Below are 22956 nucleotides of genomic sequence, written 5' to 3'. Positions count from 1 at the left end.
CACCCAGGACGCCGTCGGCACGTCCACCCTGCAGGACCTTCTGTAGAGCAGCCTCCTGTGTCAACCAGAAGTTGCAAGGATGAGCAACCACATGGGACGAGTGTCCAGGATGCAGTGGGCACAGCCCGATGGCCTGGGGTGGGCTGAGGAGGGGCCACTGAGGAGGGAGGTCACTGGTCAGCAGGGCAAGATCCTCTGCATGGACCGTGGCCAGTGCCTGACCAGCTCTGGGCCACACGAGTGGCAGCAACAGTCTTCTGTTAGGAGCAGGGGACAAGAGGACCTGGGTAGGGCTCCAGGGGGCAGCAGCTGTGCGTGGACCTGAGGTGGACGCTGGCAATTATTAAAATCTGTGCGTGGCATGCTGTGCACGGGGTGTGCGTGCTGTGCACAGGGGGGTGGCGTGTGCATATGTGGGACATTCTGTACGTAGTGTGCACGCATGCCGTGTGCGCGTGACACAGGTGTGCTGCTGCACGTGACAGTCTGTGTGTGTGGTATGCCGTGGGTGTGGTGCTGGGTGTGCCTGGTGTGTGCTGGGTGTGCGCGGCGAGTGCTGTGCCTGCGTGGTGTTACATGTGCGTGGCGTGTGCTGTGTGTTCGTAGCGTGTTACATGTGCGTGGCGTGTGCACTGGAGTGAGGAGCGTGGTGCAGTGCGGCATGTGCGTGAGGGTGTGCTGCAGCGCCGTGGCCCCGGGAGCGTCTCCACTCCCCCTAGCGGAGGGAGCTGCGAGGTGCGCTCGTCAGGGAGCGTCTCTGGGCAGACGACTGCCAGGCGGGTGGGCTGACGGCGGGAGGAACCGGCAGATCCTGGGCTGCGGATTGCAGGGCGGGGCCAACGCCAGCTCCTTTCCCGAATCTCTGGGCTTTTATCGGGTTTGAAGTTTTCCAGGAGCCCAGGGTAAGCGGTCGCCGCGGGAGCCAGGAGGTGGGCTCCCCTGACCAGGCCAGTGCGCGGATCCTCGTCCCAGCGTGGGAGGACGGGGCGGAGACTGCAGAGGAGGAATTCCAGGGCGCTGGCGGCAGGGCCTTGGGAGCCCCGGGGGTGGGGAGGTGAGGACCCCATGACTCAAGAAGACCCGGGAAAACAGAAAGGAGCAGCACCCCAACAACGTAGAGCACAGCACAGACTCCCTGAGACTCAGCACCCAGCACCACTGCAGACAGCACAGCACAGACTCCCTGAGACTCAGCACCCAGCACCACTGCAGACAGCACAACAAACACAGCCTGAGACTCAGCACCCAGCACCACTGCAGACAGCACAGCACAGACCTCCCTGAGACGCAGCACCCAGCACCACTGCAGACAGCACAACAAACACCTTCCTGAGACTCAGCACCCAGCACCAGTGCAGACAGCACAGCACAGACCTCCCTGAGACTCAGCACCTAGCACCACTGCAGACAGCACAGCACAGACTCCCTGAGACTCAGCACCCAGCACCACTGCAGACAGCACAACAAACACCTTCCTGAGACTCAGCACCCAGCACCAGTGCAGACAGCACAGCACAGACCTCCCTGAGACTCAGCACCTAGCACTACTGCAGAGAGGACAACAAACACAGCCTGATATTCAGCACCCAGCACCACTGCAGAGAGTACAACGAACACCTCCCTGAGAGTTAATACCTCGCACCATTGCAGACAGCACAGCACACACCTCCCTGAGACTCAGCACCCAGCACCACTGCAGACAGCACAGACCTCCCTGGGACATAGCACCACTTGGAGGATGCTCCCCAGACCCGCAGATGGAGGAGGATCAGCAGCTCAGAGGTTGTAAGTAACCACCTGGAGCCAATTTGTTGACCTGCCTAAGACCCCGTGAGGAATCATCAAGTCCCCGGGGAAGTCTGAAACAGCCGACACCAGGCTCTGGGTCAGCCCCTGGGAGCTGTCTGTCTGGTGGTTTCTGATGCAACCTGAACGTTCAGGTTCCTGCTGCTGCAGCACGGCCTTCAGAGAAGGAGGGTCCGTCCAGACTTGTCTTGGAGATGCACCCAGATCTGCAAAGTCAGGTGACACGGGCACCTCTGCTAGAACTGGGTGTCACATGCACATCGGCTAAGTCAGGGTGACAAAGGGAAATCTGCAAAGAGAGGGTGACACGGGGACCTCTGCTAAGTCAGGGTGACGCAGGGAAATCTGCTAAACTGGGTGGCACATGCACATCGGCTAAACTGGGCGGCCTGCGCCTAAATCTGCTAAAGCAGGTGACGCGCACGCAGAGCCGCTAAAGCCAGGTGACCTGCGGCTGGTTTTCCAGCCCAGGGCCCTTTGGGCAAGGGAGCCCTGTGGGTGGTGTCCGCCTGGCCCTGCCACAGGCCCCTCTGGCCCCTGCAGTCCATCTGGTGGACCCCTGAGCAGCTGGTGGTATAGCTCTCCGGGCACCACAGCGAAGCCCCGCAGCCGGGGGCCCCAACAGCAGAGATGTAGCTCCTCGTCCCAGAGGGTAGAGGTCCACGGTCCAGGCGTGGGCAGGGCGGGCTCCTCCCGAGGCCTCTCCCCTGGGCTGGCAGCCGCCGTCTTCTCCCTGTGTCCTCCCGGGGCGTCCCTCTGTGTGCGTCTGTGTCCTCTTCTTACAAGGACCCCAGTCCTGCTTGGCCAGGGCCACCCTGGGACCTCACTGCACCTCCATCCCCTCTGTAAAGACCTGTCTCCACACAGCACATCCCAAGGTCCTGGGGCCAGGGCTGCAGCACAGGAGGGGGGGGACAATTCAGCCCATATGAATCCCAACCAGGAACGGATCCTTATTTGGAAACAGGGTCTCTGCAGAGGTCGTTAGTGAAGGGTCCTGAGATGGGCTCCTCCTGGGTCAGGTGGCCCTCATGCCATGGCCATGTCCTCACGAGAGACAGAGGAGGGGACACACACCCAGAGGAGGAGCCACATGGAGAGATTGCAGTGAGGGGCCACCCGCCCAGGGCCACCTGGAGCCCAGGAGCTGGACAGGCAGGAGGGGCCTCCCTGGAGCCCGTGGAGGGAGCTGGACGCCATGGTGAGAGGTGGAGGGAGCTCCCCTGGGACCCTGGTCCAGCCTCTGCCCTCCGGGGCTGGGGCGCTGGACTCTGAGGCTTGGCAGACCCTCATCCCCGGTTGGTTCACTGTCATGGAGGCCCTGCACCAGCCATCCTCTGACCCACGTCTGCCCCTGGAGACCCCTGGTCCTGCTGGCCAGCACTGTTGGGCAGTTTCTTCTGCCCATCTGGTCAGCAGCACTGTCCACAGCCCACCAGGGACACTTGGCCTCCTTGTTCACCCTGCAAAGCCAAAGGGGCCCCACGCACAGCCTGTGGCCACAGGGATGGTGCATCTCGCAGGGGGACGCCACCCCACGGGGACAATGCCACCCTCACAGGGATGATGCCACCCTCACAGGGATGATGCCACCTTCACAGGGATGATGCCACCTTCACAGGGACAATGCCACCTCCACAGGGATGGTGCCACCCCCACAGGGACAATGCCACCATCACAGGTGTGGTGCCACCCCCTCAGGGACATGCCTCAGGTGCTCAGAATGTCCGCCACCTCAGCACTCCCCGCTGGACCTGGGAAGGACAGACACAGCCCCTCCATGGGCTGTGGGACCTCCGCTCACAGAGGGACAGCAGACCCTGGGGTGTCCCCCATTGCCGACCACGATGGCACGGAGGCACAGGGACGGGGCTCGGGGAGACCACAGGCGTCCCAGCCTCGCTCCCCACCAGCTGGGTCCTCAGACAGAGGCCCCTCAGGGGAAGTCAGGGTGTCTGGGTGGCCAGCGCCCCCACACCCGCATGGACTAGGGGTGCCAGCCGGGGTCCCCAGCTCTGGGTTCCACAGGTGCCCCCGCCGCCTCTGTCTGGGGACCCGCCTGCCCGCTCCTCGGCTCCCGCTCGCCACCTGCTGACGGAGCTCGGCTGCTGCGCTGACCCTGCGCCCAGGCCCCGCCCAGGCCCGCGTCCCCCGGCTCCCTCCCGGCCTGGCTCCCTCTCAGTCGCTGACCCCTGGCCAGGGCCCCCCCCCCCCCGGCCACGATGGCGGCTGAGCCCCTGGAGCCCCGTGTCCTTTGCCGTCCGTGGTCTTCGGGGGTGGGCGTCGCTTCCCGGTCAGGACCCGCCTGCAGCGTCCCTGCCCCCCAAGCCGGGCCTTCTCCGAGAGACGCTGCGGCATGGCCCTGACCCCAGGAGCTGCGGGGACAGCGCCCGCCCGGGCTGAGGGCTGCAGGAGGTCGGGCCGGGACCGTCCGTCCGTGCGCTGCAGGCGCGGCCCTCACCGAGAGGGGCGGGGCTCGCTCGGCGTCCCCTCTGCGCTCTGGGTACAGAATTCCCGGAACGCGCGCTGTGCTGCGATGGTCGCTCGGTTTGCACTCTGGGCTGAGAGTCACTTGCGGGAGGCCGTTTCTGGAGGTCCCCCTGCATGACCCCACCCCCAGGCGCAAGGACACGGTCTTCCACCGACTTGTCCAGGCAGCAATTCCAGGACGATTCCGCTGTGCTGTCCTGGGTTCCAGGCGCCTTAGGGCTGCTCTGGGTGGTGGACCGTCCCCACCCTCGGGGCAGCACCGGCACACTCTGGTCTGTCCCTGCCTCGGGGCAGCCCCGGACATGAGGCCGTCTTCCCAGAGCTTGGCAGACAGCCCTGGGCAGTTCGACCGAAGGGAGGTCCCCGCCGGCAGCAGCTCAGTCGAGGAATGGTGCAGCCTGCCCACTTGTGGCAGTGAGCCATCAGTGTGACCCATCCGAAGACCGTCAGGGCCATGTCCCTCATGACACCTCCTGTGTCCTCGGGATGCCCTCTTCCAGCTCTGCTGGAATATGTGACAGATCGTCGAGGTCACCCCACATGCTGTGGAACACGCGTGTGTGCTTCAGTGACACGGAACACGTGTGTGTGCCTACGAAGCTCTCACGGAGCTGTGTACAGGAGGCACAGAAACAGAAGCCCCGAGTTCCCTCCATGGACCTGCTGGAAGCTCCGCTTGGGGTCAGCACAGTTCCCTAACCTGGGAGACCAGGTCTGGGACACATGTGCCCCCTCCTGTGTCTGGGAGGACGTCAGAGCCCCCAAGGGCCAGGGGTCTTGTAGACCACTCGCGGCTCCCTGCCCTACACCACAGCCACCTCCCTGGGCCTGGGGAACCCTCGCAGCACAGCCAAGCCCCAAAGGTGAGCTCTGACATGGACAGGTCACTGGGTCTGTGTCCACCCAGAAGACAGGAGACCTCTTCTAAAGATCCTTCACTTCATTTCACGGGCAAGGACCTTTCTCCAGAGAAGGTCTTGTTCAGTGTCTGAGGATTCGAATGTAGATGCGTCCTCTGTGGGTCGAACAGTGTGTCCCACATTCATGTCACATGGAATGTCAGACAGGACCTCGATTGGTAACAGGGTCTCTGCAGAGGTCATCAGTGAAGGGTCCCGAGATGGGCTCCTCCTGGGATAGGGGGCCCTCATGCCATGGCCATGTCCTCCCAAGAGACAGAGGAGGGGACACAGACCCAGAGGAGGAGCCCCGTGGAGACGGAGGCAGAGACTGGAGTGAGGGGCCACCAGCCCAGGGCCACCTGGAGCCCAGGAGCTGGACAGGCAGGAGGAGCCCCCTGGAGCCCTGGAGAGAGCTCAGCCCGGGACCCTGGTCCAGCCTCTGCCCTCCAGGGCTGGGGACCTGGACTCCTGTTGTTGAAGTCCCTGAGAGTGGCCATCAAGCCCAGGACACTCCCACAGGGCCACCGCGACCGCCCACCCTGCCCATGTTGGAAGAGACGGGAAGGTCTCCCCTGCCAGCCCCCAGGCAGGACCTGCTGGCCATGGCTCTTCTGAAGCGCTGCGTGGAGCATTTTGTGCTGGTGGCCCCCCGTCCTCCCTGATGTGCAGGGAGGACCCCACCCCCACATCCGGGGTCCACCCAGCCCGTGGGAGGCGCCGTGGGGGGGCACGGTCCTGATGCCCAGTCCTGTGCTGGTGCCTGGGGCCCACAGGCCAGCGAAGCCTCCCTGGCCTCTCCTCAGAGAGGCGGTGGGGACAGACCTGGGGGTGGGGGGGCTCTGGACGTCACAGTGTGGAGAGCTCCTCCTGTGGAGAGGGCTAGGGGCCACCTGAGAGCCCCCGCCTCTGCCCTCCTGGGACCCGCAGCCGCCCTGCCGTGCCTAGGACCCCTCAGAGGGCACTGTGCCTGGCCCTCCCTGGGACCCACGGCTGCCCCTGGCCCTCCCTGGGACCCTCAGCTGCCCTGGCCCTCCCTGGGACCCATAGATGTCCTGGGCCCTCCCCTCGGCAGCCCCCACTGACGGCCTCCTGGGAGGGGTCCTCGTGCACCAGGGCTCTGGTGGCCTGGGCAGTGGCCCCTCGTGCCCTTGGCAGCGTCTGCAGCAGCTCAGACGCCCTTTGCTTCACGACCTCCCGGTCTCCCGAGTGGAGCCAGCTGTGGTCTCCAGTGGGGGACGCTGGGCCAGCCACTTGGGCCCACGTGACTCCGGGTCCCTGTGTCTCGCCCGGCTCTGGGCACTAGCTGGTGCTCACGCTGCCCCCGGGACGAGCACTGGCTGAGCTCCTGCAGCAGCCCTGGCCCCGGGCCTGATCCGCCAGTGAGCACACACTCCCGCCCTCCCGGCCCGTCCAGTGGACGCACAGGCTGGCTCCGGTGGACACCAGTTCCTGCCCTCCAGGCCTGTCCAGGGGGTGCTTACACACAGGCTGTCTCCAGGGGACACCTGTCACTGCCGTCCAGGGTGTGCTCGACGCAGGCTGGTTCTAGTGGACACCTGTTACTGGTGTCCAGGGGGTGCTCGACGCAGGCTGGCTGCAGTGGACACCCCTCACTGCTGTCCAGGGGTGCTCAGACGCAGACTGGCTGCAGTGGTCACCTGTCACTGCTGTCGAGGGGGTGCTCAGACGCAGGCTGGCTGCAGTGGTCACCTGTCACTGCTGTCGAGGGGGTGCTTGGACGCAGGCTGGCTGCAGTGGACACCCCTCACTGCCGTCCAGGGGGTGCTTGGACACAGGCTGGCTGCAGCACCTAGGAGTACATCCTGAGGGTGGAGCTGAGGGCCCTCCTCTTCCCTGGGGAGGACATGTCCCCCACCTGGCCCATCTGCGGGTCCTCCAGGGCAATGAGAGGTGGCCTGCAGGACAGACGGGCCTGGGCTCGGGTGTCCCAGGAGAGGCCCCACACTGACCCCTGCCAGGCGTCACTCCTGGCTCCCGTGTCCCCCATTCTCCCTAGAGCCAGGCCATGGTGGGGTTAGGGTCAGGGTTAGGGTCCAGCCCCCCAACCTGACCCTGACAGAGCCCTCCTCTGGCTGCAGTGACATGAGTGTCGAGCCCCCCAGGCCCCATCCACGATGCCCAGAGGCCCTGGCCGCTCCAGCTCCTGAGTGGCCACCAGAGGACAGCTGCACACTGACCTCAGGGGAAGGGCCCAGCCAGACGCAGCCCCCTGGGGCCACCTGCAGGATCTCCGCATCCGAGGTGGGTGAGGAGCATAGAGGGGTTGTGCCTGGACCCGGGTGGGTCCCAAGGTGCTTCATTACGCACCTGCGAACGCCCCCCACCAAAGCACCCGCAGTCTGCAGCCTGCTGTCCCCAGGCCTGCGTCGGACACTGAGCAAGAGCTGCCGGTCACCTCCCGCCTCCCACAGCCTCCCGGTCTCCTCTGCACCAGGAGTGCCCGGGGAGGGACCCTGGACGTGCACAGTGGAGGGCAGGCTCAGGGTGTGCAGTGACCGGGGCACGCTGGACGGAGGAGGCAGCTGGCAGGTGGACTCTGCCTCCTCCCAGTCCTCCTACTGGGCTGAGACGCTTGGGAGGCATCCAGGGTCACCGTGTGGCACTGCCCGAGGCTCCTCAGGTGCACAGTCACCCTCCTGTCACCGAGCTGCCCCGGGGCCCCAGGAAGCAGCTGTGGAACCTCACTCGGACACTTCTGGGGGTGCCGGCCGGGACTGCGTGCAGAGGAGGCTGGCGCTAGCAGACAGTCATGAGGTGGGCTCAACCCTGCTGGGACGTCCAGACAAGAGAAAGCCGGACACTTCACCAGGACCACAGCAGGAGCCAAGCAGCACCAGAGATCGCAGAGTACATCCACGGGGGTGGGCGGACGCGGTGGTGCAGGGCCCTAATCCCAGCCACGTGGGAGGCTGAGGCCGGAGGATCACAAGTTGGAGGCCAGCCTCAGCAACTTGGAGAGACTCTCTCTCAAAGTAAACATGGAAAGGGCTGGAGATCAGCTCAGTGGCAAAGCAGCCCCCAGTACCACGCCTGGGAAGTCCAGGAGCCAGTCCAGCACAGGGTGGGCTCGGAGGGGCCAGTGCGACCAACAGTCTGCCGTGTGGGTCAGGAGGTGACCCTCGGGGCCTTGCGGTGCTCTGTCCCCAGCACCGTGAAGAAAGGCAGAGGATGCACTTCCCACCTCATGAGCCTGGCTAGGGCTCCGCTGGCCACGCCCGCCCTACGTGGCTGGGTTGTGGTCGTGTGGTACCAAGGGTCCACGTGGGACTGTGGAGGGTCCAGGGGGCCATGTGTGGCTGTGGAGTGTCCAAGGGAGGCTATGGTGGCTGTGGAGGGTCCAGGGGGCCATGTGTGGCAGTGGAGGGTCAGGGGGCCATGTGCAGCTGTGGATGGCCAGCACCAAGTCAGCTCCTGCCATGTGGACTGCTGGCAGGAGAAACGCTGGCCCTGGTGGCCATGCTGACCGCCCCTGCGGAGGCTGAGAGATCATGGACACAGTGCAGCTCACACCACCTGGAACCGCCCTGGTGGCTCCGGATACCCCAGGCGCTGGTCAGGGGTGCTGTGGCGTGGACGGCAGGGGGGCAGATCGCTGGCCAGACCTGTCCAGATGTCCACCTGCACGGGACACTTCCTGCTTTGTAGAGTCACCCGGCCCTTGAAGAGCTGTGGTCTGGGGGACGGTGGGTGAGCCAGCGTCCAAGCGGTGCCAGCAAGAAGCACTTCCCATCGGTCACTGGACCTCCAGAGAGCAGAGGATGCCCATGTCCACTGCCCGGCAGCCAGGCCAGCGGGCAGGGTCCTCCTAGCAGGGACGGCCTCGGGCTGTGGACATGCACGGGCTCTGTTCACGCTGCCCAGGGCCTCCAGGGTGTCACTGCCCACGGCCGGCCCAGGGCAGGGCTGAGGGCCAGCTCACGGGGTCCTCCAGGAGAGGAGTGCTGTCCACTGCGGAAGTCCACCGGGCACTCCCTCCTCCGTCCCTGGAGAAGCACGGAGGCTTCCTCTCACCCGCACACCTGGCTGCTGAGTCAAGCCATTTCCCAACCCCGAGCTGGCAGCACAGGACGGCGCCCATGGGGCTGGGCACACCTGAGGGACACCGCCCGCCAGTCAGCACCCAGCCACGCAGAGCCCGGGCAACGGATGGCCCCCCACGGTGACCACGGTCACACGTCACACGGGCAGGAGGCTCCAGCTGTGGATGATCATGCCTTGGTGACCACGTCACAATTCACTCCCGGGGCAGGGACAACGGATGATTCCAGGCCTTGGTGACAATGTCACATGTCACACCAGGGCAGGACGATCCAGGCCTTGGTGACCACACTACATGTCATTCCCATGGCAGGGACAACGGATGATCAGGCCTTGGTGACCACTGACCTCCATCATTCCAAGGGCAGGTGGTGGCCAATTCTTGGTGACCACTGACCTCCATCACACCCGGGGCAGGTGGTGACCAGGCCTTGGTGACCACTGGCCTCTGTCACTCCAAGAGTAGGTGGTGGCCAGTTCCTGGTGACCACTGGTTCATGTCACACAGTGTCCATATTGGACCAGAGAAGAGCCCCACAGAGCGAAGGTGTCCCGGTGGGCTGTGGGTGTGGAAGTGTCCCCTGGTCCTCACCTGGGTCTGTGACAGTGGTCCACTCAAGCTTTGAGAATGGCCCTTGCTGCTCTGGGGACGGGCTCTTCTCCTCCTGTCCCTGATGTCCCCTCCCTCATCTCAGGGTCACCTTCCTGCCTCCTCCGAGGCAGAGGTATCTGTCTCTGAGCCCACACCCACCACAGGACTGGAGTCATGCAGGCTTTGGGGATGGCCCCAGAGGACCTCAGTAATGGCCATCGCCCCGGTCAGCAGTGGGTGACAGCTCAGCAGAGACCAGGGACCGCGGCCTCGGGGTCCCCTCTTTCAACGCCCTTTGCTGCGAGGGGCAGGACCCCACCTCTGGGACCCGAGTGCCGTGCCTCTTGGCCAGCAAAGCCATAAACCCCCGTGTTCCCTTTTCTCCAAAGCACTTCCTGGTCGTTGGATTGGTTCGGGGACAAGGGCCAGGTTTCGGCGACAAGCACCGGGGCCACTCAGGAGGAGAGGCCCTCACTTCAGGGAAGGTCAACACTCCAGGGAAGGACCGGCAGTTTGCTGAGGCGGTGCTCACAGATCAAAAGCCACCGGCGCTGGGATGTCGCAATCCCAGGCAGCTCGGGTGACCCTGGTGAGCAGCAGCCACGGGGGTGGGCAGTGCGGTCCCCGGGGGGGGGGGGGGGGGGGGGGTCTCTGCTGTCCCTCCCTGGGGACCCCTGGGGCCCCGCCGGTCCTGCCTGGGTGAGGACCCCTGCCGGGCTCCTGGGGGCGGAGCTGGGGGCGGAGCTGGGGGCGGAGCTGGGGGCGGAGCTGGGGCGGAGCTGGGGCGGAGCTGGGGGCGGAGCTGGGGCGGAGCCTGCGGTGGCCGAGCCGCGCTGGGACAGGTCTGCTCCCGAGGCCACGCCTCCGTCCCCGGCGGGAGGCGGCCGGCCCCTAGTGGCAGCCGGGCAGAGTCTCTTAGGAAGTGCTGGCCGACCGCAGCCGCCGGAAACCCGCTGCCGGGAGGTAGGTGCCAGTCGCGTCCCTCCAGGGCGCAGGGGCCAGGCGGGTGCCGGGCCGCGACAGCACAGTCCCGCTGAAGGGGGCTCAGGGTTCCTGTCTCAGGACCCCAGGTTCCCCCGCGCGGGACTCGGGCTGCAGGGGGCCGGGTCAGCGGGGGGCCTGTGCTCCCAGGTGGACTCCCCGAGGCCCCCCGGGGGCGCTGCCCGGATCTGGGAATTCCTCCCGGCCAACCGCAGAGGCGGCTGCTGTCCTGGGCACCCCGCCCCAGAGGCCCAGGCTGCGGGAGGCGGAGGCGCTGGGTGAGGGCTGGGGCCAGGTGAGGAGCGCGGGACGGCCGCGGGACGTCCACTCCGTCCCCTATTCGCCACAAGGCTATGCGTTGACTGTCCCCTACCGTCACGCAGGGCACACGCCCTGGGACCAGGAGCCGCCCTGGACTCTTCCCGGCCATTCACCTGGCAACCTGCTGCGGTGGACCAGTCACCAGTCACACACGTCCTCTCCTTCCCAGGTGGCCCCTTGGCTGTGAAGACAGGCAAGATCAGAGGAGCAGGTGCTGGCCTCGGGGGACCCCAGGTGTGTGGCCAGGGACACAGAGACTGTGGGGAGGGGGGCACAACCCTCCGGCCTCCCGGTCTGTACCCCAGTCTTGTTCAGTGACCGGGAGGAGCGAGCTCAGGGATGCACCTGTGTCAGGTGACGCCTAGGTTCTGGGCAGGTGGGAGAGTCCCCAGTGTCAGGACCTGCTGTGGTGGGTCACTGTCACCTGGTGTGAAGGTCTGGGGAAACCACAGTCCCCATTATTGCCAGGTGAGAAGGGTCTGGGGACAAGACAGTCCCCATTGTCACCTGGTATGTAGGTCTGGGGACAAGACAGTCCGCATTGTCATCTGGTGTGAAGGTCTGGGGACAGGACAATCCCCACTGTCACCTGATGTGAATGTCTGGGGACAAGACAGTCCCCATTGTCACCTGGTGTGAAGGGTCTGAAGACAAGACAGTCCCCACTGTCACCTAGTGTGATGGTCTGGGGATAAGACAGTCCCCATTGTCACCTGGTGTAAAGGGGCTGTGGACAGGACAGTCCCCATTGTGGTCTGGTGTGAGGGTCTGGGGACAGGACAGTCCCCTGTGTTGCCTGGTGTGAGGGTCTGAGGACAGGACAGTCCCCACTGTCGCCTGGTGTGGTGGTCTGGGGACAGGACAGTCCCCATTGTCATTTGGTGTGAGAGTCTGGGGATAGGACAGTCCCCATTGTTACCTGGTGTGAGGGTCTGGGGACAGGACAGTCCCCTGTGTTGCCTCCTCTGATGGTCTGGGGACAAGCCAGTCCCCAGTGTTAGAACCTGCTGTGATGGAGGGCCCTGGGGTGTGGGGACACTTTTCAGTGGCAGGATAAGTTTCAGGTATCTGGGGATTTGGGGACTGTGGACACCTTTGCATACACCCACCACCCATCCACTCTGACTGTCCATCCACCCACTCACACCCGTCTACTCATCTGTCCATCCTTCTACCATCCATTTACTCATCCATCTATGCACCCACCCACCCACCCCTGCCTCCCCACCCACCCCCGCCTCCCCACCCACCCCCTCCACTATCCACCCACCCCCGCCTCCCCACCCACCCCCTCCACTATCCACCCACCCCCGCCTCCCCACCCACCCCCTCCACTATCCACCCACCCACCCACCCCCTCCACTATCCACCCACCCATCCACCCATCTATCTATGCATCTACCCTCTACCCACCTACTCACCCACCCATCCATCCACTATCTATCCACCCCCTTCCACCCAATCTCTACCCATCCACCCATCCATTCACCCACCCATCCCCTATCCACCCACCCATCCACCCACCCATCCACCTACCCTCGTCCCATCCACTCATTCTTATGTCATTCTTCTGTCACAGGTTGTAGGACTGAGATCAAAGTCTGGAGGACCCCCATAGCCCTTAACACCGACTTGGTTACAGTCTCGCTGATGATTCTGGTGGCCTGAGTTCCACCGAGGGGCAGGTGACAGCCTGTGGGCAGGCAGGGGTGTGCTGGTAGGTGGTCAGGAACCAGCTGTATAGAAGGAAAGGCCCATGTGTCCATGTGTTGTCCACCATGGGTGGGTGAGCTGGTGGGGGACACACACATAGGTGGTCTACAGTGGGTGAGCTGGTGGGGGAGGTGCATAGGTGGTCCACAGTGGGTGAGCTGGTGGGGGAGGTGCACATAGGTGGTCCACAGTGGGTGAGCTGGTGGGGGAGGTGCATAGGTGGTCCACAGTGGGTGAGCTGGTGGGGGAGGTGCACATAGGTGGTCCACAGTGGGTGAGCTGGTGGGGGAGGTGATAGGTGGTCTACAGTGGGTGAGCTGGTGGGGGAGGTGCATAGGTGGTCCACAGTGGGTGAGCTGGTGGGGGGAGGTGCACATAGGTGGTCCACAGTGGGTGAGCTGGTGGGGGGAGGTGCACATAGGTGGTCCACAGTGGGTGAGCTGGTGGTGGGGGAGAGATGCGTGTGTATGAGGTCTACCGCACAGAGCTGGTGGGAGGAAATGCGCATGCGTGGTCTACGGCCCGAGCTGGGGGGCAGATGGGAGCTGGGGGGCAGATGGCACCGCGCCCTTTACTGGGGTCCTGTGCGATAAAGTAACCACACGCCCCAGTCTTTAGAGTAAGGTGCCCCAGAACTAAGCGGGTGGATCTGGGTCTGGATGTCGCAGACCCATGTGAGGGATTTGTAGCACACGATCAACCAAAACCAGCGACAGGGCTGGGGGTGTAGCCCAGTTGGGGAGCCATTGCCTGGCTCTTGGACCCCACGGTGCCTGAGAGCAGGGGACAGGGCAGGCGCCACCAGGCACCAGGGCTCAGGAGTGCAGGGTGGCTTGCATACGCCGTCTTCTCCCTGTGTCTTCTCGGGGTCTCTCTCTGTGTGCGTCTATGTTCTCATCTCGTTTTCTTATGAAGACACCAGTCCTGTGGGTCAGGGCCACCCTGGGGAGCTCACTGCACCTCCATCACCTTTGCAAAGACTTGTCTCCACACACGGCACATGCCAAGGTCCTGGGGCCAGGGCCGTAGCAGAGGAATCTTAGGGAGACTGGGCTTAGCCCATGACCATGACCCTCCCTCCCTCCCTCCCTCCCTCTCCCCACAGCCCACCACACCATCCCTCTCCTCCCAGGGAAAGTCTATTGATTGCATTTTCCCCGGAGCCAGGACCCCTGTGTAACTAGCAGTTTAACAACAACAACAACAACAACAACAACAACAAAACCCTTTTCCTTTCTCAGGCTGCACGGTTGGCTTCCAATGGGTGGGCAGGTGAGCGCTTCTGGAAGCTTCCGGAGCCTGCCCTGCGCAAATGCCAATGCGGACTGGATGTCGGCGCTGTGTCCCCGGCTCTGGGATGTGCCCCTGCACCACCTGTCCATCCCAGGTGAGGCCGCTCAGGTGGGCGTCCCCATGGTGGGTGGGTCCTGGTGGGGAACCGGCCGGGCCTGGTGCACCTGTGTGCATGCGCGCGCGCACACATGCACACACACGCACACACACACACACAGCTCGGAAGGTGGCATAGGAGGGTGGGCGGTGGTTCAGGCGACGCCGGTTAGACATGACTGAGGCAGCGTGGTTGCTGATGGTTGTGAACGTGCCATCCGTGTCACTCAGCAGAAAACGAAGTGTAAGATGGTTTCCATCAGCAGATCTGCAGGGGACAGGCGCCAAGGATGGGGAAACGGGCGCCCTCTGCCTGCGGGGAGGCTGCACCGCTAAAGTGGGGGTTGACAGCGGATCCCTCTGTCCAAGTGCGCGCATCTAAGCAGGAGACCCTTTGCACCGCTAGGAGAAAACCTAGGTCGGCGCTCGATGGAGACCAGCAGGGCTCCTCGGGGGTCTGCAAAAGCCAGGACATAAAGCCAAGAATCGATAGACGACAGACGGGATGGCGCCCTGTTAAAAGCCTCTGCACAGCAAAGGCAGGGGTGTGAAGAGAGAGTCCTGCTGGCTTCTCGCACAGGTGGAAGCCAGGGGGGAAACAAAAAGCAAAACCCAAGGACATTGTGACGGCAGAAGGCGCCGCAGCCACGCCTGACATCCCAGCGACTCGGAGGCTGAGACAGGAGGATGCACGTCAGAGGCCAGCCTCAGCAACTCAGCGAGACCCCGTCTCGAGATAGAAACTAGACAGGGCTGGGGTGCGGCTCAGTAGTGGAGAGCCCTGGGTTCGGTCCCAGCGCCACATGCTCACACGACATGCAGAAGGGCAGGCAGCAGTGGAGGAGGGCCGGGGGAAGGAGGGAGGCCCTGCGGGTGGGAGTCACTGGATTGTGTTAAGGCACCTGCCAACGTGCCACAGCGGAACCCCGTTCTGCACGACTAACGTGCGCCACAGCTTAAAAAAGAGCTCCCAACGGAAAACCCCGTGCTCGATAGAGGATCCGCATCTGGATCAACCGAGGAGGCTCAGGTGGCAGGCTGGAGAGACGGCCCGTCCTAGGGATGACCAGAGAAAGGGCGGCTGTCACGTTGGCAGAGCCGTCCCGTTGTTGGTGTAAGAGATGCGTAAAGACATAACGCCACACGATAATGTGCGTCGATGACGCACAGGGATGGTCCTCCCATGACGCACAGGAACTCTTTTCCTATGACGCACAGGGACGGTCCTTCCATGATACACAGGACAATTCTCCCATGACGCACAGGAACTCTTTTCCTATGACGCACAGGGACGGTCCTCCCATGACGCACAGGAACTCTTTTCCTATGACGCACAGGGACGGTCCTCCTATGACGCACAGGAACTCTTCCTATGACGCACAGGGACGGTCCTCCCATGACGCACAGGAACTCTTCCTATGACGCACAGGGAGGGTCCTCCCATGACGCACAGGAACTCTTCCTATGACGCACAGGGACGGTCCTCCCATGACGCACAGGAACTCTTTTCCTATGACGCACAGGGACGGTCCTCCCATGACGCACAGGAACTCTTCCTATGACGCACAGGGACGGTCCTCCCATGACGCACAGGAACTCTTCCTATGACGCACAGGGACGGTCCTCCCATGACGCACAGGAACTCTTCCTATGACGCACAGGGACGGTCCTCCCATGACGCACAGGAACTCTCCTCCCATGACGCCCAGGGACAGACCTCTCATCTGCACTCTCGTGTTTCTGCAGTCAACACGTACTCACGTCCTGGGGCTGATGTAACAAGTCACCACAAACCAGGGCTTAGAATCATGGGCGTCGTGACCCCCAGCCCTGGAGGGCAGGGGCTGAGACGGGGTCTCCACGCAGGGCCCCTGCCCAGGCTGCAGGTGGGCGTGTGTGGGGCGCTGTCCACCCGCTGGCTGTGAGGGCAGCTGGGGGGCTGCATCTGGGGGACTGATGGCCGTCCCTGTGTTTCCTCCAGGGAGCCACGACACCATGACCTACTGTCTGAATAAGAAGTCCCCCGTGTCCCACAGCGAGTCCCGCTTGCTGCAGCTGCTGAGCAAGGTGGTGCCATGTGTGACGCGCCCCGTGGTGCTGAGGTGGTCTGTCACCCAGGTAAGGGCCACTTGGGGCCGGGAGGTGGACGGCAGGGCCATCGCTCCGCACAAAGCAGCAGGTGCCCCTGGTGGGCGCTCTTGCCTCATGCCGGAGATGGGGGGAGAGCAAGACTCTGAGGCCGCCCCAGGTGGTGGAGAGGCAGGGCTTGGTCACCGGGCAGCATCACACCCGAGGCCGCTGGTCACTGACTGACAGGGGCCACAGGCAGGGGGTGCCTGGGGCTGGCCAAGGCGACAGGCCGTTCCTCCTGCGGCCTAGATAGCCAGCAGCACCCTTCCCGAGGCCCCTCTCCCCACTCCGGAGGGCGCCCTGCTCCTCCCTGGCGCTTGTTCAGCTGCGGGTCAACTCCCAGAGGCAGAAGGGACCCACGCTGCAGGTTCCTAAGAGAAGGGCTCAGGAGAAGGGGGTCCTCTTCCCTGCTGAGGGATGGGGGTCTCTTCCCTGCTCCAGGGCAGGTGTGTGTGGGGGGTCTCTCCTTGCTGCAGGAGGAGGGGGGTCTCTTCCCTGCCCCAGGGCCGAGGCTGTCTCCTCTGGCCCCATCAGAGAGAAGGGCATCTCTGCCTTCACCCCAGGTGCCCCCCTCCTGCACCCAGCCCTCTGCCCAGGTGGGGCAGGTGCCCTAGACCCACCAGGGCATTTGATTTGATGCTGTGCAGAGGGGGCCTCCTGGAGGCTCAGCTGGCCTCAGCCACCCCTGGAGAGGCCGGGGAAAGGGGCGCCCCTCCATTCTGGGGAGGAAAGAAGGCTGGCAGGAAGCGGGGCCCACCCCGGGGAGGAGATGGACCACTCTTCCTCCTCTGCCTCCTGACCGAAGACTGTTGGTGACAAAAGGTTTGAGTGTCAGGGGTTTCCCAGGGACACAAGACTGCCCCCAACGTCCAGCTCTGTCCTGTTGAATGTACTGTTTCTGCGTCTTAGTGACCACGGGGGCAGCAGGAGCTGTGGGGACCTGCCGGGTGGGGGATGAGCACCTGTCAGGGGTCAGAGCCTGCAGGGGGTGTCCCCCATCCTGCCAGGGGTCTGCAGACAGTGACCCTGCAGGGGAGTGTCCCCCATCCTGCCAGGGGTCTGCAGACAGTGACCCTGCAGGGGGCGTCTCCTCATCCTGCCGGGGTCTGCAGACAGTGACCCTGCAGGGGGTGTCCCCCATCCTGCCAGGGGTCTGCAGACAGTGACCCTGCAGGGGGTGTCCCCCATCCTGCCAGGGGTCTGCAGACAGTGACCCTGCATGGGGGCGTCCCCCATCCTGCCAGGGGTCTGCAGACAGTGACCCTGCATGGGGGCGTCCCCCATCCTGCCAGGGGTCTGCAGACAGTGACCCTGCAGGGGGGTGTCCCCCATCCTGCCAGGGGTCTGCAGACAGTGGCCCTGCAGGGGGGCGTCCCCCCACACCTGTCCTCTGGTGGTCGTCCTCTCCTGCCCCGGGGCTGTCCACTCCCACTGCATGGCCCTCCCACTCTGTCTGGTGTCCTGCTGAGCACCCTGCATCCTGACTGGGGATGCCAAGGGCTGGGTGGATCCAGGGCTGTGGGGCATGCGCCCCTAGTGGGACCCCTTCCCAGAGACTGTCGGGACAAGGGTGACCGTGACTGCCCGATGTCCCAGAGACCAGCATTAGGGCTGGGGTGGACTGAAGCCCAGGACGGCAGCGGGCCCTGGCTGTGCAGCTGAGGCTGCTCACCCCAGAGCAGGTCTCCCCAGGGTGGGGCCCGGGCAGCTCTGGCCCCGCGTGCGGCTGGCGGTTCAGCAGACACCCAGCGGGGGCCCCAGACAGTGCTGCACAGTGCGCAACCTCAGCGCCTCCTGAGCCCCAGGGAAGGGCGATTCACCCAGGAGGGAGCGGCAGAGATGACGGGGCGTCCCTCGGCAGGCGCTGGACGTCACGCAGCAGCTGGACGCCGGGGTGCGGTACCTGGACCTGCGCATCGCGCACATGCTGGAGGGCTCGGAGAAGAACCTGCACTTCGTACACATGGTGTACACGACGGCGCTGGTGGAGGTACACAGGGGCCTGGTGGGGCAGGAGGTCGGCTGCCAGAGGCGGGGCAGCCACGTGCAGGTCCAGGCTGGTGGTCAGACCTTGGGGATAGCCTGAACAGCGCTCCCTGGGCTTGGCGGTCTCCCCGCTCAGTGAGCAGAGGCTCCCCACATTTGCAAAGTGGGCGGAACCAGCCCCCAGACCCGTTAGGTTCTCGGAATCCATTCTCTTCCCGAATGCCCGAGGCTTTCTAAAGTCTGAAGGGCACAAGCTGCGTCCTCCCAAAGCCTGCGGGCTGTTCCCTGTGTCCCCACCCCGTGTCCCCACTGCACCCCGGGCTCCCAGTCTAGAAGCACCTACTCTGGGTCACTTTGTGCCGCTGGCCTGGCTCACGCCCCGGAGCCTTGGGACCCCACACCTTTGACTCACAGAGGCTTGTGTTTGGAGTGTGCTTGTACACAGACACCTGCACACGTGTACACACGCATGTGACACAGACACACGCAGAAATGCAGACACCCGGCATACATGCGCACACACACAGACATGCACGAACACACACAGATACGCACATGCACGTGCCGTGCAGATGGACACGTATGCGTTTGTGTACGCGTGAACACAGGTCAGCACACAGATCCAGATTCACATGTGCTGACATGCACACATACAGATGTGCATGCACACAACACGCAGGTACAGGCATGTGCACGGACATGGATACAGACACCTGTGAACAGATATGCTCCGTGTGCACTCACACCCGTGAACAGACGTGTGCGTGCCCACAGGACCGTGCATGCCCTCCTGTGCCTGGGCCACCCTCCCTCCTGCTGGCTTCCCCCCGCCCCCCTCCCGGGAGGCTATGTGTCCTCTGGGCCAGTCCGGCCTCCCGTCTGCAGCCGAGGAGGCCCACCTCCCAGGAGGCCCCTGGCCCTGCTGCCCTGTGGGCCCGACTGACCCTGGCCCCTCACCCAGGACACCCTCACGGAGATCTCCGAGTGGCTGGAGCAGCACCCCCGGGAGGTGGTCATCCTGGCCTGCAGGAACTTCGAGGGGATGACGGAGGACCTGCATGAGTACCTGGTGGCCTGCATCAGGAACATCTTTGGGGACATGCTGTGCCCCCGAGGGGTGAGGAGGGTGCCTGTGCCCCAGGGCTCTCCTGGGCACTGTGTCCAGGGCTTGGTGTGTGTGTCTGGTCTGGCGGGGACAAGCCGGTCATCAGGGCCTTCTGGCTTCCCTGTGAGGGGGGCCGGGCAGCCTGGCAGGGAGGGCCTCTGGGGCGAGCGTGCAGCAACGCGATGGTCTGTGTCACCCACCGGGCACTTGGCTGGGTCTCGGTGCCCTCACCTGGCACCCAGCCGGGGCTCAGGACATGAGACGCAGCCCTGGAGGCCAGAGGCCAGCCCCGGTGCTGACTGGGGTCCCGAGAGGATGCGGCCACCTTCCAGCTGCTGGGGGTGTCCCGCTGTGGCCCTGGCATCCCATGTGTCTGTGCCCAACACCCCCTTTGACAGCACGGGGCACCCGTCACGGGATTAGGGCCTGGCCCCTCCAGAGTGACCCATGCAGCTGATGAGACCCGCAAAGCCCTTCCCAGTAGGTCCCGGGTGGGGGCTTGGAGCGTGGGCTGGGGACACAGGTCGCCCTCAGCACAGCCAGGGGTCAGCTGTAGTAGGTCCTGCATCCGGGCCAGTCCCTGCAGGTGCCCTTGTGGGTCTCAGGGCCCTGGGTCACTGCAGGTGCCCTCCTGGGACACTAAGCCACGGCGTCACCTCAGAGGCACAGTGCCGGGCGGGCCACCCAGCCCCAGGCTCCCCTCACCCGGCACCCCACCCCAGTGACCCCATCCCTTGCAGGAGCTGCCCACGCTGCGGCAGCTGTGGGCGCGGGGCCAGCAGGTCCTGCTCTCCTACGAGGACGAGGCCTCGGTGCGGCGGCACCCGGAGCTGTGGCCGGGAGTCCCCTACTGGTGGGGCAACAAGGTGAAGTCGGAGGCCCTGATCCGCTACCTGGAGGACATGAAGAGCTGCGGCCGCCCGGGTAGGAGGCCGGCCCTCCCGGGCCCACGGAGGGGACGGTCAAGGAGGCGGCCTGGCCGGCGTCCCCTCACGCTCGTGTCCCGCAGGGGGCCTGTTCGTGGCCGGCACCAACCTCACCGAGGACCTGGAGTACGTGCTGGCGCACCCGGCCGGGTCCCTGAAGGAGGTGACCCTGTCCAGCCTGCCCGCACTCAGCGCCTGGGTCCGCGAGCAGAGCCCGGGGCCCGGCGCCCGCTGCACCAACATCATCGCCGGCGACTTCGTGGGCGCCGACAACTTCGTCGGCGACGTCATCGGGCTCAACCAGAAGCTGCTGTGGGGCTGACGGTCCCCTCCGGTCAGCCGGGGGCAGCCCGGGGGCAGCCCTGACCCCGGCTGGGCGGGCGCTGCTCCAGATCCCGCGAGAAGACGTCCTCCGAGCTCCAGATCCCGCGAGAAGACCTCAATCCAAGGGATGTGCCTGTGGTCAGGGGTGACCACGGGGTGGGTCCAGCGGGTGTATCCCGGGCAGTCCCGACCACGGGGTGGGTCCAACGGAAGTGCCCTGGTCAGCCATGGATGTGCTCATGGGCATGGCCATCATGATGGGTCCAGCAGATTTGTCTGTGGTCAACGATGACAACTGGGATGGGTCCAGCGGGTGTGCCCTGGTCAGCCGCGACCAAGGGATGGCTCCAACGAATGTGCTGTGGTCAACCATGACTGTTGGGATAGGCCAGTGGGCGCACCCTGGTCAGCCATGACCATGGGGATGTGTCCAGCGGTGTGCCCTGGTCAGCCATGACCATGGGGATGTGTCCAGCGGTGTGCCCTGGTCACCGAGGCCTACTCAACCCAGCGGGAAGCATGGCCTGTGCAGGGTGGGGATGCCAGGAGAGGGGTCAGGGCCTCCTCATCCTGTGCTTTAGAAAGTCCCCGCTTCCAAGAGTGTCGCGTCCCCTGGACGGATGGGGTGGGGACCTGTGCAGAGACCCTCTTGCAGTACTCAACACATGGCCTGGCTGTCAGCTCACTCTGACGCCGCCCTTTCCCCGGGCAGCAGGCTCCTGGGGACCCTGGTCCATCTTGCTTTGGCCAGCTGTTAGTGGAGGGCCTGAGGGGTGGCCAGTGGGCGGTCCTGCATCTGCAGGCCCCACAGTGTCACGGGTGGTGTGGTCTGTGTTCTAGTCTCTGCATCCTGGAGCTCGGGCGCCTGGACTTGCAGGCCGGGGTGGGGGGGGGGACTGTCCCCAGAGGTCAGAGGCTCCTGAGACCCCGCCCCTTGCAGGCTGGCTTCTCCAGGGCCAGCGTTTCCTAGACCCTCCTGGTGGGCACCTGCTGCTGGAGGCCCTGGGCACTGAAGGAGCCCAACCCGGGCTGTTTCCCAGCCTCCTGCCCACTGGGCAGGCCCGGGCAAGGCTGGGGGCTCCCTGGGCGCTGGCCCTGCAGGCGCCGGTGACTGGGTCAATCTGGACCTCCCGCAGCTGCTGTGGCTGGGGTGCCACCTCCCGGTCCCAGGTCCCTTTAAACCCCGCAGGTGGCCGAGAGGCCTGGTCCTGCAGCCTGCCGCAGCCCTGCAGAGCCGGTGTTCCCTGGCCATCTGGATGCCCACGACGCGTCACGGCACCCGTTACGGGCCGTCCTGCCGTCAAAGAAGGGCGCAGACCCGGGTGTTCAGGACCGTCTGGAAATGGCGCCCTGGTCTGCGAAGCCTGTTGCACTTGGGACCCGCAGGGTGGTTTCAGAGGAAGCTGCTCGGGCTTTGTGGTCACCTGTCATGGCCGTGTCACGGCCGAGACGCGGCACAGCAGGACCAGCTCTGGGCACATCCCAGCACTGCCTGGCCCCTCCCCGCCACCAAGCACCCTGGGGACAGCCCTTGGATGCTCAGGTCACAAGGGCGTCATTTCCTGTCTTAGGAGCCACCATTCAGGGTTAGTCCACCCTTGAGGACAATTAAAAGGAACCAAGCCAAACACGAGTGACTGTGGTGCCAGACTCGGGAACAGAGGGAGCCTGCGACAAGAGGCTGCTGCTGGGGGGGGGGGGGGGGCCTGCCCCTGTCCCCTGAGAAGCCCAGGCCCTGTCCCTGGGACTCCGAGACCTCCAGCCTCAGCCCTGGGCTCAGGGAGGCCCCCGCGTGTCCCGTGGACCATAGGGACCCCAGCCTCCCTCTGGGCTCAGGGAGGCCCCTCCTCTCCCTGGGCCATAGAGACCCCCAGCTTCTTCCCATCCTCAGGTCTGGGCTAAGGAGGCTAGAGTGAGGAGTCCGGTAAGACCCTGGGCGGCTGGAGGGCAGCTGGAGGGCAGCTGGGGGACAGGAGCCTGGGCAGGTATCAGGAGACCAGATGGCCAGGGTGGGAGGTTCTTGATGGACTATCTGAGCAGGACCCACAGCTGGGCCCAGCCGCCCAGCAAAGGTGGGATTACAGGCCCTGCTGGGAGCGCGCGCCCTTGGCAGGGTCGCCTGAACCCTCCCCCATCCAGACTCCTCCCCCATCCAGACTCCTCCCACCTCCCACTGCTGCCTCTTACCTCAGGCTGCCTCCTCCCACCTCCCACAGCCCCCTCCCACCGACT

The 22956-nt window shown here is 64.7% G+C and overlaps 1 protein-coding gene across 10 annotated transcripts; it reads left to right on the top strand.

Annotated features, from left to right (window-relative positions):
* Nucleotides 1-977: 977 nt before the first annotated feature.
* Plcxd1 (phosphatidylinositol specific phospholipase C X domain containing 1) lies at nucleotides 978-22352 on the top strand. Of its 10 annotated transcripts, XM_046443465.2 has the most exons (9): nucleotides 978-1785; nucleotides 10239-10438; nucleotides 11321-11383; nucleotides 14103-14251; nucleotides 16235-16371; nucleotides 18245-18373; nucleotides 19331-19486; nucleotides 20215-20398; nucleotides 20484-22352. In XM_046443465.2, the coding sequence occupies exons 4-9, from the start codon at nucleotides 14125-14127 to the stop codon at nucleotides 20720-20722; spliced, it is 972 nt and encodes a 323-aa protein (XP_046299421.1). In that variant the 5' UTR covers nucleotides 978-1785; nucleotides 10239-10438; nucleotides 11321-11383; nucleotides 14103-14124; the 3' UTR covers nucleotides 20723-22352. The 10 variants fall into 10 exon arrangements, with proteins under 10 accessions (XP_046299421.1, XP_058435064.1, XP_046299418.1 ...); XM_058579081.1 differs by lacking the exons at nucleotides 978-1785; nucleotides 10239-10438 and adding an exon at nucleotides 10705-10812 and having other exon boundaries at nucleotides 11214-11362; nucleotides 14106-14251; XM_046443462.2 differs by lacking the exons at nucleotides 978-1785; nucleotides 10239-10438 and adding an exon at nucleotides 10705-10812 and having other exon boundaries at nucleotides 11214-11383.
* Nucleotides 22353-22956: the final 604 nt, after the last annotated feature.

Source organism: Marmota monax, unplaced genomic scaffold (genome assembly GCF_021218885.2).
Source record: "Marmota monax isolate L192 unplaced genomic scaffold, Marmota_monax_Labrador192_F-V1.1 WCK01_AAM20220418_F8-fsc00168, whole genome shotgun sequence".
NCBI lineage: Eukaryota > Metazoa > Chordata > Mammalia > Rodentia > Sciuridae > Marmota > Marmota monax.
This window is presented reverse-complemented; position numbering and strand designations above follow the sequence as displayed.